This window comes from Cyclopterus lumpus, chromosome 10 (genome assembly GCF_009769545.1).
Source record: "Cyclopterus lumpus isolate fCycLum1 chromosome 10, fCycLum1.pri, whole genome shotgun sequence".
Classification (NCBI taxonomy): Eukaryota; Metazoa; Chordata; class Actinopteri; order Perciformes; family Cyclopteridae; genus Cyclopterus; species Cyclopterus lumpus.
The window spans coordinates 25,447,053-25,463,700 of NC_046975.1; the positions used below are offsets into that span (position 1 = coordinate 25,447,053).

A 16,648-nucleotide genomic window follows, 5' to 3' on the forward strand; every position below is an offset into this window, starting at 1 on the left:
TCACTGGTTGCTCTGGTTAGTGTGGTCACTGGTTGCATTGTGGTCACTGGTTGTTCTGGTTGCATTGTGGTCACTGGTTGCTCTGGTTACAGTGTGGTCACTGGTTGCTCTGGTTACAGTGTGGTCACTGGTTGCTCTGGTTAGTGTGGTCACTGGTTGCTCTGGTTACAGTGTGGTCACTGGTTGCTCTGGTTGCATTGTGGTCACTGGTTGCTCTGGTTAGTGTGGTCACTGGTTGCAGTGTGGTCACTGGTTGCATTGTGGTCACTGGTTGCTCTGGTTACAGTGTGGTCACTGGTTGCTCTGGTTACAGTGTGGTCACTGGTTGCATCTTTAATGAAACTGGCTCAATAATCAAATCTTATATCTTAATGGCGTACGTTTAAATAAGGACTTAGCTTAGCAACATTCACTAAAGTATAATATTAAGACGCTACATCTCATGAATAATTAAAAACACCCGTTCATCCTCTTGTTCAGTTTCCTTTTGGCCTTTTTATTCATCAAAACAAATGTTTACTGCGTGTACACACACACACGCACACCTCGGCTCCGTCGTCACAGTATTCTATTCAAAGACTTCTTTAATAGTTTGTGTTCATAACACCAACAAAATAAAGTACAGTTACAGAGTCATGTTTCACCAGCAGGTACAGTGTCCAGCCTACAGGCAGCTTCAGCCAGAGGGAACCACAAGGGGGCGAAGACGAGCTGAGACGTTGGGGAACGCGTTGATGAAGAACGATGAAGACTACAAGCAGAGTTTACAGCCACACATGTAACGAGCTTGTTTAACCTTTCAAAATAAAAGAGGGAAGTAAAGGTTATGGACGCGGGGACCTCCGAGTCCACTTCAAGCCCCAAAATCTGGAGACCCGCCCACCACCCACTGGCTCAACACCCCGTCAGCCAATCAGTGAAGCCCACAGAACAGTACGACACAAAGAAGGACGCCACAAGGGAACACGACAGATTCATGGAGTCACTTCTTTATCAAACAGCTTCAGAATCACACATCTCTCCAAAAGGATGGACTGAACCATCCATCGCTCGGGTCACAAGTAAAAGTCGGGGGAAGTTTACAGTTCGTAGCTTCTTATGCATTATAAATAATCCTCTAAAAAAAGGATTTCATGATGAATAATAAAAAAAAAAAACACAATTCAGAATCTTTACAAAATTGATGATTATTTCTTCTTTTCCTAGTGATCGCACTAGAGACAAAGTTCTGTCCTGATGGCGGCGCCGAGGGGAGAGGTCAGAGGTCAAGAGTCAATTCAACTAAGGTTGCTTATCGATGTAAATATATAAACGGGCGACAGCAGAATAAACGTCATTTCGCGTTTGTGGACAGGTGGGGGACAGGAGAGGACAGGTGGGGGACAGGAGAGGACAGGTGGGGGACAGGAGAGGGACAGGGGAGGACAGGTGGGGACAGGTGGGGGACAGGTGGGGGACAGGAGAGGACAGGTGGGGGACAGGAGAGGACAGGTGGGGACAGGAGAGGACAGGTGGGGACAGGAGAGGGACAGGTGGGGGACAGGAGAGGACAGGTGGGGGACAGGAGAGGACAGGTGGGGACAGGAGAGGACAGGTGGGGACAGGAGAGGACAGGTGGGGACAGGAGAGGGACAGGTGGGGGACAGGAGAGGGACAGGTGGGGGACAGGGGAGGGACAGGTGGGGGACAGGGGAGGGACAGGGGAGGACAGGTGGGGACAGGAGAGGGACAGGTGGGGGACAGGTGGGGGACAGGAGAGGACAGGTGGGGGACAGGAGAGGACAGGTGGGGGACAGGAGAGGGACAGGGGAGGACAGGTGGGGACAGGAGAGGGACAGGTGGGGGACAGGTGGGGGACAGGAGAGGACAGGTGGGGGACAGGAGAGGACAGGTGGGGACAGGAGAGGACAGGTGGGGACAGGAGAGGGACAGGTGGGGGACAGGAGAGGGACAGGTGGGGGACAGGGGAGGGACAGGTGGGGGACAGGGGAGGGACAGGTGGGGGCAAGGGAGGACAGGTGGGGACAGGAGAGGGACAGGTGGGGGCAGGAGAGGGACAGGTGGGGGCAAGGGAGGACAGGTGGGGGACAGGGGAGGGACAGGTGGGGGACAGGGGAGGGACAGGGGAGGACAGGTGGGGGACAGGTGGAGGACAGGGGAGGATGTGTGATCCGCAAGGATCCAGACCCACGAGGGCCCGGACCCGGCGAGCGGCTGTCGTGTTGGTTTGGACAAATAAAACAAAAGCTACACTAACAGTCATATTCTGCTCGGTGGTTCTGACCTCTGACCCCTGACCCCCGGCTGCCTTCAGGACATTACAACACAGTAGAAATACAGAGGAAACATGAGCGCTGTGTGTGGAGCCAACAGCTTTACAACGAAAACACAACTAAACTAAATGACTAGAAAAATGAGACAAAAGAAAAGGGTTCAGTGGCGATTCTTTTAGAACATTAGCACAATGCTAATCACTAGCTAATTAGATAACTCTAGGACGGCTAACGAGCCAAATGTTAGTCGTGAATTAGCGGCTCGACGGGCTAATTAGCGAGTTGTAAATTACACTATTCGTGGGCTTGTTAGCAGCCCGTTGTTAAGGCTAATTAGATGGTGGGATAATATATTATATTCGTAGTATCCAGAAGTAGCAACGCTAAAGGTGAGTCAATCAGCTGGCAGCAGAAATGTTTGACGGGTTATTGAAGATAACGGGCGAGACTTTGGTTGTTGTTGAAGGCCAAATTTAACTCGTGAGCGAGTTGAGAGCTCCTCAGCAGGCGGTCGGACGCAGACGGGACGACCCCGTGCGTTCGAGTCTGTTCAGGTGGAATGATGCTGGAAGTTTAGTTAATCTCAATTAATCTCTTTTATAAACAAAAAAAAAATCCTTTTAAATCACTCTAACTCAGTCCTGTTCACACTGGAATCATCATCATCATCATGAGCAGGCGTCCATATGGTGAAGGTCTTGATTAGTTAGTCGGCTTCTCCGCTTCCACGGGGATCCATTTAGGCTCCATCGAGGAGGGGAGGGGGGGATGGGTGAGGGGGGGGGTTCAGAGACATCAGTCCTTTCTGACCTTCCTGTTCCTGGGAGATCTCCGCAGAATGTCGTCCTCTGCAGAGGACTTCTGCAGAAGAGTTCAACGGTTAACTTCATTCAATAAAATGAGAACTGGTGCCGAGCATCAACCGCCATGTCTCCTCACCTCGTCGCCCGTCGCCTCCTTCTCTGCTTCCTCTTCCTCGTTCTCTGCAGGACTTTCGTCTCCGTCGCTCTTCTCTTCTGCCGCTGAAAGATTAAAAAAAGATTTAAATCAGTCAGAACGACAGCTGAGCTCAAGTCCTCCTGAACTCCAGACGTCGGCGCTACCTGGACCGCTCTTCTCTGCCTTCTGCGCCTCCTCAGCCTTCTCCTCCTCCTCTTCCTCCTCCTCCTCCTCTTCTTCCTCCTCCTTCACGTCGGGCTGAGCTTCGTCGGTCTTCTTGTACTCGGCTGCCGGCGTCTCTGGGCTCTTCTTCTGCGGAACAAAAACATGCAGACATCAGTTCGACCGCTCACATGAACCAGTTTAATAACCAGATAAAGATCTATACGGGTTAATTATGAAGAAGATTCAAAAGAAATTCAATAGTATCAGAAAGTGTTAAATAAAAAACAAAAAAAAAACAGAAATAAGTGAAAAAAATACCTGAAAAGATTAAAAAAGTTAAAACATACGTGATTAAAAAAAAATCTATTACAATTATTAAAATGAAAATTTGAATCTTCAAAGTAACAAAAGCTTTACACGAGAAGTCCAGAATCCCACAAATCAGATGTTTTATTTGTCGCCCGTTTCACAACACAGACGTCTAAACTACGACACAAACAAACAACCACCGGCAGCACACACACACACACACACACACACACACACACACGAGAAGCTACTCTATCGGCAGTCACCAGGCCTGAGGAGGCGGGTCGGTTCGGATGTCCGGCTTCGTTAAACTCTTCCTGTAAGCTGGTGAGACTCAACTGACCCTGACCTGATCCTGACGACCTCTGTGGAAGTCACACACACACACACACACACACACACACATCAGGCCGCAGGACGGCTCAGAGAACAAATCCAGGAACGTCAACTTGGCATTTCTGAACTTTAAGTCAGCTTGTCTCTGCATTTCCCTCGAGGTATAAAGACTCCTGTACCCAGCTAACAGAGTGTGTGTGTGTGTGCGTGTGTGTGTGTGTGTGTGCGTGTTACCTTGCCGGTGCAGCAGAAGACGATGATGAGGACGAGCGGCAGAGCCACGGTGAGCACGTAGACGACCCAGAGCCACGGGCGCTCCTCTGCGGCGCTCAACATCTGAGTCGCCAAACCGGGCTAAACAACAACAACAACAACACAATAAAACATTAAACACAGGAAACAAGACGACAGTTCACAGGTTCTGCTCCATTATAATGTACATCAGTTCACGTGAAGGCTATATTTAGAGTGTCTTCGCCTCTTTAAAGACACCAGACTCCATTTATCCTTCAATAACTCAGAACTAACCTTTAACCCCAACGTAATAACACTAACTAACTAACTGATGGAGCAGCAGAGCGGTAAATCAATTATCACAAGTGTCACTCATTAAAGAATAAGTCTTAAGTCATAAAATAAATGTCTTCATTGAACACATTTCTTTGTTTTCATAAACCTTTATTATGTTTTAATAGTTGTATTTTTCCGTGTGAATGTAAGTAAAGTTCACCCACATCGGCGGCGCCCTCGGCGGCCTTCTTCAGGCCCCAGCCGTCGGCGGCCCAGCGCTCGGCGGTGCTGCGGTCGTCGGTGATGAAGAAGTTGTCGAAGAAGATGTCGGCGGTCATGGACCAGAGCTCCAGCCCCACGGCGCTGAACGGCGTCATCTTGAACGGCTGCAGGTCCTCGAAGAACGCCGGGTTGGAGATCTTCCTCGGCTTCCAGACGCCCTGAGGACGGAGAACCAACATAGTCACCCATCGGTCAGAAGAACAGCTGCACCTGAGCGCCTCACCTTAGGATACAAGCCCACCTGAACGCCTCACTTTAGGATACAAGCCCACCTGAGCGCCTCACTTTAGGGTACAAGCCCACCTGAGCGCCTCACTTTAGGGTACAAGCCCACCTGAGCGCCTCACCTTAGGATACAAACCCACCTGAACGTCTCACTTTAGGATACAAGCCCACCTGAGCGCCTCACTTTAGGGTACAAGCCCACCTGAGCGCCTCACCTTAGGATACAAGCCCACCTGAGCGCCTCACCTTAGGATACAAGCCCACCTGAGCGCCTCACCTTAGGATACAAGCCCACCTGAGCGCCTCACCTTAGGATACAAGCCCACCTGAGCGCCTCACCTTAGGATACAAGCCCACCTGAGCACCTCACTTTAGGATACAAGCCCACCTGAGCGCCTCACCTTAAGATACAAGCCCACCTGAACGCCTCACCTTAGGGTACAAGCCCACCTGAATGCCTCACCTTAAGATACAAGCCCACCTGAACGCCTCACCTTAGGATACAAGCCCACCTGAGCACCTCACCTCAGGATACAAGCCCACCTGAACGCCTCACTTTAGGGTACAAGCCCACCTGAATGCCTCACCTTAGGGTACAAGCCCACCTGAGCACCTCACCTTAGGATACAAGCCCACCTGAACGCCTCACCTTAGGGTACAAGCCCACCTGAACGCCTCACCTTAGGATACAAGCCCACCTGAGCACCTCACCTCAGGATACAAGCCCACCTGAACGCCTCACTTTAGGGTACAAGCCCACCTGAATGCCTCACCTTAGGGTACAAGCCCACCTGAGCACCTCACCTTAGGATACAAGCCCACCTGAACGCCTCACCTTAGGGTACAAGCCCACCTGAGCGCCTCACCTTAGGATACAAGCCCACCTGAGCATCTCACTTTAGGGTACAAGCCCACCTGAGCATCTCACCTTAGGATACAAGCCCACCTGAGCATCTCACTTTAGGATACAAGCCCACCTGAGCGCCTCACATTAGGATACAAGCCCACCTGAGCGCCTCACATTAGGATACAAGCCCACCTGAGCATCTCACTTTAGGGTACAAGCCCACCTGAGCGTCTCACTTTAGGGTACAAGCCCACCTGAGCGCCTTTAGGGTACAAGCCCACCTGAGCGTCTCACTTTAGGGTACAAGCCCACCTGAGCATCTCACTTTAGGGTACAAGCCCACCTGAGCATCTCACTTTAGGGTACAAGCCCACCTGAGCGTCTCACCTTAGGATACAAGCCCACCTGAGCGCCTCACCTTAGGATACAAGCCCACCTGAGCGCCTCACCTTAGGATACAAGCCCACCTGAGCGCCTCACCTTAGGATACAAGCCCACCTGAGCACCTCACTTTAGGATACAAGCCCACCTGAGCGCCTCACCTTAAGATACAAGCCCACCTGAACGCCTCACCTTAGGATACAAGCCCACCTGAGTACCTCACCTTAGGATACAAGCCCACCTGAACGCCTCACCTTAGGGTACAAGCCCACCTGAATGCCTCACCTTAGGATACAAGCCCACCTGAGCATCTCACTTTAGGGTACAAGCCCACCTGAGCATCTCACCTTAGGATACAAGCCCACCTGAGCATCTCACTTTAGGATACAAGCCCACCTGAGCGCCTCACATTAGGATACAAGCCCACCTGAGCATCTCACTTTAGGGTACAAGCCCACCTGAGCATCTCACTTTAGGGTACAAGCCCACCTGAGCGTCTCACTTTAGGGTACAAGCCCACCTGAGCGCCTTTAGGGTACAAGCCCACCTGAGCGTCTCACTTTAGGGTACAAGCCCACCTGAGCATCTCACTTTAGGGTACAAGCCCACCTGAGCATCTCACTTTAGGGTACAAGCCCACCTGAGCGTCTCACCTTAGGATACAAGCCCACCTGAGCGTCTCACCTTAGGATACAAGCCCACCTGAGCGTCTCACCTTAGGATACAAGCCCACCTGAGCGTCTCACCTTAGGATACAAGCCCACCTGAGCGCCTCACTCTAGGGTACAAACCCACCTGGTAGTTGGGGTTGTCGATCATGGGGGGCTTCCACTTGCCCTTGTGGTTGGGGTTGTCGATCACAGGGCGCTTCCAGGCGCCGCAACCGGGGGCGGTCTCACAGAGCGGGTTGGGCACCTGAGGGGCCTCCCATTCGCCGTCCATGTCCTGGTCCCTGAGGGACGGGAAGACAGACGGGTGAGCGGCGGCCTACCGGAGATCTACTCTCTACTTTAAAACCAGCCAATCGGAGGCCGCCGTGTCACGACTCTCACCAGTCTTCAGGTTTCACGGCGTCGGGGTCTCCGATGTACTCGGGCTCCTCGTCCAGCCAGCCGTCTGGTTTCACTGCGTCTTCATCTGGAACCTGAGCAGGAGCGTCCTCATCCCTACACACACACATGAATATGAATACACACACACACACACACACACACGAATATGAATACACACACACACACACACACACACATATATGAATACACACACACACACACACACTGACCAGTCTTCGGGCTTGGAGGCGGCCGGGTCCTGGATCTTGGGCCTCTCGTCCCAGTCTTCTGGCTTCTGGTCGTCGGGGTCCTCGATCTCGGCGGCAGGGTTCACAGCGGGGGTCATGTCGGTCAGCAGGCTGCCGCTGTTCACCACCGTCTGGTCCACCAGCACCTCAAAGGTGTTGTCAGGGTTCAACACTGGGGGGCGAGAGGTGAGGATTTACTCGGTGTGTTCAGGTGTATCTTACCCAGTGTGTTTAGGTGTATCTTACCCAGTGTGTACAGGTGAGTCTTACCCAGTGTGTACAGGTGAGTCTTACCCAGTATGTTCAGGTCTATCTTACCCAGTGTGTACAGGTGTATCTTACCCAGTGTGTACAGGTGTATCTTACCCAGTGTGTACAGGTGTATCTTACCCAGTGTGTACAGGTGTATCTTACCCAGTGTGTTCAGGTGTATTCAGGTGTATCTTACCCAGTGTGTTCAGGTGTATCTTACCCAGTGTGTTCAGGTGTATCTTACCCAGTGTGTACAGGTGAGTCTTACCCAGTGTGTTCAGGTGTATTCAGGTGTATCTTACCCAGTGTGTTCAGGTGTATCTTACCCAGTGTGTTCAGGTGTATCTTACCCAGTGTATTCAGGTGTATCTTACCCAGTGTGTACAGGTGAGTCTTACCCAGTGTGTTCAGGTGTATCTTACCCAGTGTGTTCAAGTGCATCTTACCCAGTGTGTACAGGTGCATCTTACCCAGTGTGTACAGGTGCATCTTACCCAGTGTGTACAGGTGAGTCTTACCCAGTGTGTACAGGTGTATCTTACCCAGTGTGTACAGGTGTATCTTACCCAGTGTGTACAGGTGTATCTTACCCAGTGTGTACAGGTGCATCTTACCCAGTGTGTACAGGTGTATCTTACCCAGTGTGTACAGGTGTATCTTACCCAGTGTGTACAGGTGCATCTTACCCAGTGTGTACAGGTGCATCTTACCCAGTGTGTACAGGTGCATCTTACCCAGTGTGTACAGGTGAGTCTTACCCAGTGTGTACAGGTGTATCTTACCCAGTGTGTACAGGTGTATCTTACCCAGTGTGTACAGGTGCATCTTACCCAGTGTGTACAGGTGTATCTTACCCAGTGTGTACAGGTGTATCTTACCCAGTGTGTTCAGGTGTATCTTACCCAGTGTGTTCAGGTGAGTCTTACCCAGTGTGTTCAGGTGTATCTTACCCAGTGTGTTCAGGTGTATCTTACCCAGTGTGTACCTTACCCAGTGTGTACAGGTGAGTCTTACCCAGTGTGTTCAGGTGAGTCTTACCCAGTGTGTACAGGTGAGTCTTACCCAGTGTGTTCAGGTGAGTCTTACCCAGTGTGTACCTTACCCAGTGTGTACAGGTGAGTCTTACCCAGTGTGTACAGGTGAGTCTTACCCAGTGTGTTCAGGTGCATCTTACCCAGTGTGTACAGGTGAGTCTTACCCAGTGTGTACAGGTGAGTCTTACCCAGTGTGTTCAGGTGCATCTTACCCAGTGTGTTCAGGTGAGTCTTACCCAGTGTGTTCAGGTGTATCTTACCCAGTGTGTTCAGGTGTATCTTACCCAGTGTGTTCAGGTGTATCTTACCCAGTGTGTACAGGTGAGTCTTACCCAGTGTGTACAGGTGAGTCTTACCCAGTGTGTTCAGGTGTATCTTACCCAGTGTGTTCAGGTGTATCTTACCCAGTGTGTACAGGTGAGTCTTACCCAGTGTGTTCAGGTGTATCTTACCCAGTGTGTACAGGTGTATCTTACCCAGTGTGTACAGGTGAGTCTTACCCAGTGTGTTCAGGTGTATCTTACCCAGTGTGTTCAGGTGAGTCTTACCCAGTGTGTTCAGGTGTATCTTACCCAGTGTGTTCAGGTGTATCTTACCCAGTGTGTACCTTACCCAGTGTGTACAGGTGAGTCTTACCCAGTGTGTTCAGGTGAGTCTTACCCAGTGTGTACAGGTGAGTCTTACCCAGTGTGTTCAGGTGAGTCTTACCCAGTGTGTACCTTACCCAGTGTGTACAGGTGAGTCTTACCCAGTGTGTACAGGTGAGTCTTACCCAGTGTGTTCAGGTGCATCTTACCCAGTGTGTACAGGTGAGTCTTACCCAGTGTGTACAGGTGAGTCTTACCCAGTGTGTTCAGGTGCATCTTACCCAGTGTGTTCAGGTGAGTCTTACCCAGTGTGTTCAGGTGTATCTTACCCAGTGTGTTCAGGTGTATCTTACCCAGTGTGTTCAGGTGTATCTTACCCAGTGTGTACAGGTGAGTCTTACCCAGTGTGTACAGGTGAGTCTTACCCAGTGTGTTCAGGTGTATCTTACCCAGTGTGTTCAGGTGTATCTTACCCAGTGTGTACAGGTGAGTCTTACCCAGTGTGTTCAGGTGTATCTTACCCAGTGTGTACAGGTGTATCTTACCCAGTGTGTACAGGTGAGTCTTACCCAGTGTGTTCAGGTGTATCTTACCCAGTGTGTTCAGGTGTATCTTACCCAGTGTGTACAGGTGAGTCTTACCCAGTGTGTTCAGGTGTATCTTACCCAGTGTGTACAGGTGTATCTTACCCAGTGTGTACAGGTGAGTCTTACCCAGTGTGTACAGGTGAGTCTTACCCAGTGTGTACAGGTGAGTCTTACCCAGTGTGTACAGGTGAGTCTTCTTGTCGGTGTAGTACGTCCTCAGGTCGGAGTCGGGTTTCTTGGCGTGTTTTTCTTCGTACTCTCCGGTTTTGGGGTTTTTGTGTCTGAAGATGAAGTGCAGTTTGTATTCTTCTCCACATTTGTCCGGTCCGAACATGATGGTGTACGGAGTCTTGTCCACGAACAGGTCCTGAGACACAACGGGACCGCGTTTACAACTCAAGGTATCCAACTCCAATGTTAAAATCAATTAAAAGCAGTAAATGAAATATGTGTTAACGTTACCATCTATCTAAGGTACAAGTCCTGCATTCAAAATGTACTCAGTGAACATTTATATATTAGTAGTGTATAAATGTAGTACAAGCTGAAGCTTATGAAGCAAGTATAAAGACTTTAAAACATCTTAAAACAGTTTTCTTCAATCTAAATAACAGTTTGACGAGGGATCGTTGAACATGAACTCAATTATTCATGTCCTTCATCTTTAAGATTCTTCATTTGGGTTTACTGTTTCATTAAAACAGATTCATTTTTTTGTGTAGAAATAAATTATCTGCTGAATACATAAAGCGTGGCTCAATAAAATGAGTATTCAGAAAACAATGGAAGGTTTGCACATTTTAAACTGTTGTTTAATGAGCCAGAAGCTGTAAAAAAAAAAAAAAGTCATTATCGCCGCATTCCCATCCTTCCGACGGTCCTTGAACACATCACCAGAAACCGAAACGAAGCTTAAAATAGTGACATTTGATCCTACATGTCTCATGGAAATGTGACGTTAATTATGTTTCTTTACAGCCAGAAGCTGTAAAAAAACATAATTATCGCTACATTCCCATCCTTCCGACGGTCCTTGAACACATCAGAAACATTTGATCCTACACGTCTGATCTAAAGCCACAGAACAGACCCTGAGTAGAACTGACCAGGTTGAGGTCGGGAGTCTGAGACAGCAGCTTCACGTAGGCGCCGCCGCAGTCGATGCCGGCCTGGAAGTTCACCTCGTACCTGAACACGAGAGAGAGGAGAGCGATGAAGACGCCGACAGGTGAACGACGTCAGAGCGAAGCCAGAGAGATTTGTCTCCTTACTGGACGATCAGGGGCTTGGTGTCGAAGGTGAAAGGTCGCAGTAGCTGAGCGGAGATGGCGTGATGTTTGGCTCGAGACTTCAGGACCAGACCTTTATCACCGGGGAGCTTACTGTCCTTCATGTCCTCCACCGACCATTTACCTGGCGATTACATCATCATGCACATTAATCAGAGTCGAGAGAGATGGATGGATAGTAGATAGATAGTTTTATTGTGAAAGAGTATTTTAACAGTGAGGTATTGGTAGTTTTATTGTGAAAGTATTTTAACAGTGAGGTATTGGTAGTTTTATTGTGAAAGTATTTTAACAGTGAGGTATTGGTAGTTTTACTTAGTACTTTTACTTTTAAGGGACCTGAATACTGTACTTTCCGTGGGGACATAAGGTATTCGTGTACTTACCGTCGTACTTTGCGATGTCCTCGTCGGCGTCCTCCTTCTTGGCGATGGACAGAACCCACCTGAAACAACACAGGTGAGTTAACACACCTGGTGGAGGCAGCAGCTCTCAGGTAAAACCACAGACACCAATGAGTTTACCCGTCCAGCGTCCCGCGGTCGAAGGACTCGGCGATGAAATGTTCCCCCATCGGCTCCGGAGCCTTGTAGGTCACCTGAAGAGTTACAATAAATATAACATCCAGGAAAATAACACAAGAGTAGGACAATAAAAAAAACAAGTGTGAGAAATACTAAATAAATATAAAATAAATGTGAGAAAAAGAGTGAACTTGATTAAACAGAAGTGGCCTTTTGTCTTGTCACCTTGGGTATCGGGGGGGTTTTCGGGGCAGGCGGAGCTTCGTCCTGCAGGTGCCCCTCCTCCTCCTCCTCCTCCTCCTCGGCTCCGGGGAGACTCAGATCCAGCTCGTCCTCCACGTCCACGTAGTCGCCCAGAACGTCCTCCATGACATCTTCAGCCCGAGAGGCCGGGAGCAAACTGAGGCAGAGGAGGCCTGCTGCCACGAGGACGAACAACCCCAACTTCTGATCCATAGTCTGGGGAGGAGGAGGAGGAGGAGGAGGAGGAGGAGGAGGAGTGTTTACAGGTTAACAAGACGCCTCTACTGGACATTTACAGAACGGTTAAAACAATGAAAGACTGTAAATAATTATACAGTTCATTTCCCCAACGTCTTGAACATAAATAGATCTTTTAAACATTAATCCAGTCACGAAAGACGTTCACACGATTATTGTTCCATCAGTACGTTCAGGAAGGGAATTATATTATTACCCACTTATATTATGATATCACCCACTTATATTATGATATATTATATTATCACCCACTTATATAATATATTATATTAACCTCGTGCTGTTTGTTTCTAAATCTCTTAAAATAATCTTTGACTCAAATTATTGTAGTTTAAAATAATAATTGTTATTTGTTTTATGCTGAAACACTAAATTAAAGAATTATTTCACTTAATTCAGTGTTTTCTTTTACTGAATTATTAAAGATGTGCACAAATCTACTTTTCTGCAGTTATTTCTAAAACTGAGAAATTCAAAAACTGAAATCACCGATTTGTGTTTGTTTGTCATAAAAATCTATTTAAAAAATCTATTAAATAAAAGATGCATTATGCAAACAGTCAGATAAATATCACCTCCTCTTGATTAGTAGAAGACAATAATCCTGTAGATCTCAGTGTGTGTGTGTGTGATAATCTCATTAGCAGCAGGATTAGCATACCCGGCTAACAGGCAATAGCTGTTAGCTTAGCATTAAAGCCGTCTGGCCGACGCCCACAAGGCGCTTGCGGGTTAGAGTCGTGGTGAAAATATAAAAAGAAAAATATGTACAACTGAATAATTTAAGAGCTGAATCAATAACTTGATTGATCCTTTTATACTTAAAGTGGTTTAATTTATAGCGTCACAAAAGGAAATAGTGATTTTCCTGACTAATGTGATTCAATTGCAATTATTCTATAAATTAAACTTTGTATTTGAGGTTTAAATGATTCTAAAGAAAATGTGTTTGAATCATAATCACAATTTTACATATTCATGAAATAATCCAGTTAGTGAGACAGTCCATCTGACATTATTTATATATATATATATATATATATATATATATATATATATATATATATATATATATATATATATATTCCCAGTCATATTAATAAACTGCTGGATATTTTTTAATATTATTTATTTGATTCATTTTAATTTTAATTCTGCGATTAAGGTACACAAATATACTAAGTAAATTATTATTATTATAAGTATTTTAAATGTTGCTAAAACAGCTGGTTTGATCAAACAAAGGAGGAATGATTGAGGACTACTTTCAGCGGCGGATGAATACACATTTGGTGCTCTGGATGAGTTATTGGTGCAGCAGGACGCCGTTTGTGGGATTGAGTTTATATATAAATAAATAAATGTCATTTTCGCGACATCGTGTTCCAGTAATAACCTTTTAGAAGCGCTCCGATTGGCCGACAGCAGCAGTCGGTCAGTTGAGTGAAACCAGGTCTGGATTTACAGTTAATCTGATATTAAGAGTCTGTTTAGCCTGCAGGACATCTGCTGCTGCTCAGATTCAATGTCCGATAACAAACTGGTTTCCAACTGGGTTTAATGGGAAGGAACGGTGCTTTGAGGGCGACTCCAGCGTCATGACAGACAGGTTACTATTTAAACAAGTCAGCGGCCAGGAGCCTTCGTAGTAAATATAAACACAGAATGACTGACTTTCAATGTGTGACTCATCTCTTTAGCTCCCTGAAACACACAATGATGTTTTATAGTCACAAATATGACCAAATTACCATTTCACACACACACACACACACACACACACACACACACACACACACACACACACACACACACACACACACACACACACACACACACACACACACACACACACACACACACACACACACACACACACACACACACACACACACACACACACACACACACACACACACACACACACACACACACACACACACACACACACACACACACACACACAGAGAATGTGTCACAAAAAAATAATTCTTCAGAACAATTATTAAATGTGTTATTACAGAAAAGAAACAAAACTGTTTCAGACAAATGAAAGATTCTTATTTTAAACAAATAATTTACTTATTGATTTCATGAATCAGGGATTTCGCAAAATTGACATATTTGTCATCAAATGCAGAAATACCATCAAGGGCAGCGACCTCACTCAATTTGTGAATTTATTTGGGTATTTGTTAATTAGGACGATTTATATTCTAACAACGTATTTAAGTGCATTGCTTAGCGTGTGTGGCCTAAAGACGTCATGAAGCAACTCACGAGAACACGACTTTGTAAAAAAAGGACGGAAGTTGTAACCAAAGGTTTCTGTAAGATTGTCACCGTTAGAGGGAAACCAACCAGTTGGAGTCATTAGCGCTTCCGGCTCCTCAAAAGAGGAGTTTGAACTGGAGCCATTGTTGTTGTTTTCTCTTGTTTCACACCTTGAATCTCTGCCAACATCTACAGAATGTATTCAAACAGGTTCTGCGTCTCTGAACGGACACTTTGGGTTACGCACATTTGGAAAAGACTTTAAAGGACAGAACGTATTTGAATCAGAGTACAATATTGATTCATTACATGCAGGCAATTAAATCAGTTCAGTTTCGTTTTTTGAGGAGGCTTCAAATATTTAATTAGTTAAATTAGGGTATGATGTAAACGGTCAGATGGTATTTATCTTAATGAATAACCATTAATAACTACTGAAGAACAATTGTAACAAGCACAACATCATAAATGTCATTTAATTGCTTTTGAGTTTATTTATTTATTGTATTCGTTTGTTTCAATTAGTTTAGAATAAAACACAATTAAATAATTTAAAAAAAAGAAATAATTCTAAATGATTGTGCATTATTGTGTTGCTTCAACAATTAGTGAAATGTTTGAATTGTGGATCCGAACATTTTCCTCTATTTTTTTTAAGAAGTGATTGATTAACAAATAATCAATAAAAAGCAGCTTCATGACATTTTTTAAAACTGGTTCCCAAACTGCAGCCTCACATATTAATGGAAGGCGTTACATATATGTCACGTTTCTAAACAGTGTGGCTCATTCGAGTTAAATGCATGGCTGAATGTTTCCCGTTTGAGGGTTTAAAGGGTTTAACAGGTTAATAAAGAGGTTAATAAAAAGGCCCACGCAGGATGCTAACAGGCTAGCTGGGTCCACCTGTAGTTAATTAGCTCCAGTTAGCTGCTCGTGCTAACGGCGCACTGAATGCGCAGATATCCGCTTCTAACGGATAACAAGCGGACGTTATTTGACTCCTTAGCGTACGGAGAGGATAAGTTAACCGACATGTCTCATAAAACAGCGGCTCTCTCGCCGTGTTCCCCGGGAATAAGCGCAGTTTATCGGCCTCTTTACTCACCTCGTCGGATGTGACCGCCTGGGAACGACTGAGGAGCGTCACATGGGATAGTGGAGGGTACAAGCCGCCTCCCCCCAGCGCCGCTGATTGGTCGGTACGATGGAACGTTTGACGTTTCCTGTCAACTGTCAACAGCTGATTGGTCGAAAGAGGGGGGGAATCTCGGTCGGAGATGACAGAGCCCACCCCTCCTCCAGAGCTGAATCTCGTGGACAGCGTTGATTGGTCGAGCTGTCAGGGGAAGTGCGCGCTCATTGGTTAGAGCGAGGCCGATGAAAAGGAACTGCCAGACGAAGATGAGGAAAACACCAGAATCTTCTTTATTTTATTGTGAAGGTTCAGCTCCTTTTTGCACTCAAATTAAAGTTGATATACGCTGTAAAACTAATAATAATATTATTAAAAATCAGGGTAAATATGTCGTTCGTTTTGAACAGGATAAATGGATAAATATAACACTGAGTTTAATGTAAACATTATTGTAAATGTGTGCTATATTTTCCATTGATAAATGCAAAATAACAAAAGTTACCCCCACATTTAACTGGACAACCTCTCTGTGACAACAGTTCCAGCACCTGAATCCCCCTAAAAACACACACTAGTATGTTTTATTTTTGTGTATTTTATGGGAGCCACGCTAGCTGTTCCCACCTGCTTCCAGTCTTTATGCTAAGCTAAGCTAACCTGCCTCACATAAGACTTGAATCCATCTGAACGTCTCACTCTCATGAGCATTTTCCACAAAACAATGTCTAACTACTTTAATTCCCCCCTAAGCAGTTCAATGCAGAGCTTGTGGGGAGTTATGTGACCTTCACCCCCCATGTGACCCATGACCTCATCACCTTTTATTCACTGACAGACCACGACACTGCTTTAAACCCCCATTATCCCCCTAAAAAATCCACATTTTTAATCAGGT

General features: G+C 46.5%; 1 protein-coding gene across 3 annotated transcripts; it reads right to left on the bottom strand.

Annotated features, from left to right (window-relative positions):
• Nucleotides 1-566: 566 nt before the first annotated feature.
• Nucleotides 567-15,856, bottom strand: canx (calnexin). Of its 3 annotated transcripts, XM_034543969.1 has the most exons (16): nucleotides 15,724-15,856; nucleotides 12,066-12,299; nucleotides 11,841-11,914; nucleotides 11,703-11,761; nucleotides 11,299-11,440; nucleotides 11,134-11,215; nucleotides 10,202-10,394; nucleotides 7,550-7,739; nucleotides 7,320-7,433; nucleotides 7,063-7,219; nucleotides 4,757-4,972; nucleotides 4,257-4,376; nucleotides 3,953-4,051; nucleotides 3,377-3,524; nucleotides 3,213-3,295; nucleotides 2,851-3,134 (listed from the first exon to the last, which is right to left on the bottom strand). In XM_034543969.1, the coding sequence occupies exons 2-16, from the start codon at nucleotides 12,294-12,296 to the stop codon at nucleotides 3,069-3,071; spliced, it is 1,974 nt and encodes a 657-aa protein (XP_034399860.1). In that variant the 5' UTR covers nucleotides 12,297-12,299; nucleotides 15,724-15,856; the 3' UTR covers nucleotides 2,851-3,068. The 3 variants fall into 3 exon arrangements, with proteins under 3 accessions (XP_034399858.1, XP_034399860.1, XP_034399859.1); XM_034543967.1 differs by lacking the exon at nucleotides 3,953-4,051 and having other exon boundaries at nucleotides 567-3,134; XM_034543968.1 differs by lacking the exon at nucleotides 3,953-4,051 and having other exon boundaries at nucleotides 2,851-3,131.
• Between the last annotated feature and the right edge of the window lie 792 nt (nucleotides 15,857-16,648).

Bases quoted from the DNA above. Each gene is read 5' to 3' on its own strand.
- canx (XM_034543969.1), bottom strand. From the start codon at position 12,296: ATGGATCAGAAGTTGGGGTTGTTCGTCCTCGTGGCAGCAGGCCTCCTC. The intron at 4,973-7,062 runs GTGGGTTTGTAC...CTCCGTCCTCAG, and splicing joins TCGACAACCCCAACTACCAG to GGCGTCTGGAAGCCGAGGAA. The intron at 4,052-4,256 runs GTAACACGCACA...TGACTTCCACAG, and splicing joins TCTTCTGCTGCACCGGCAAG to AGGTCGTCAGGATCAGGTCA.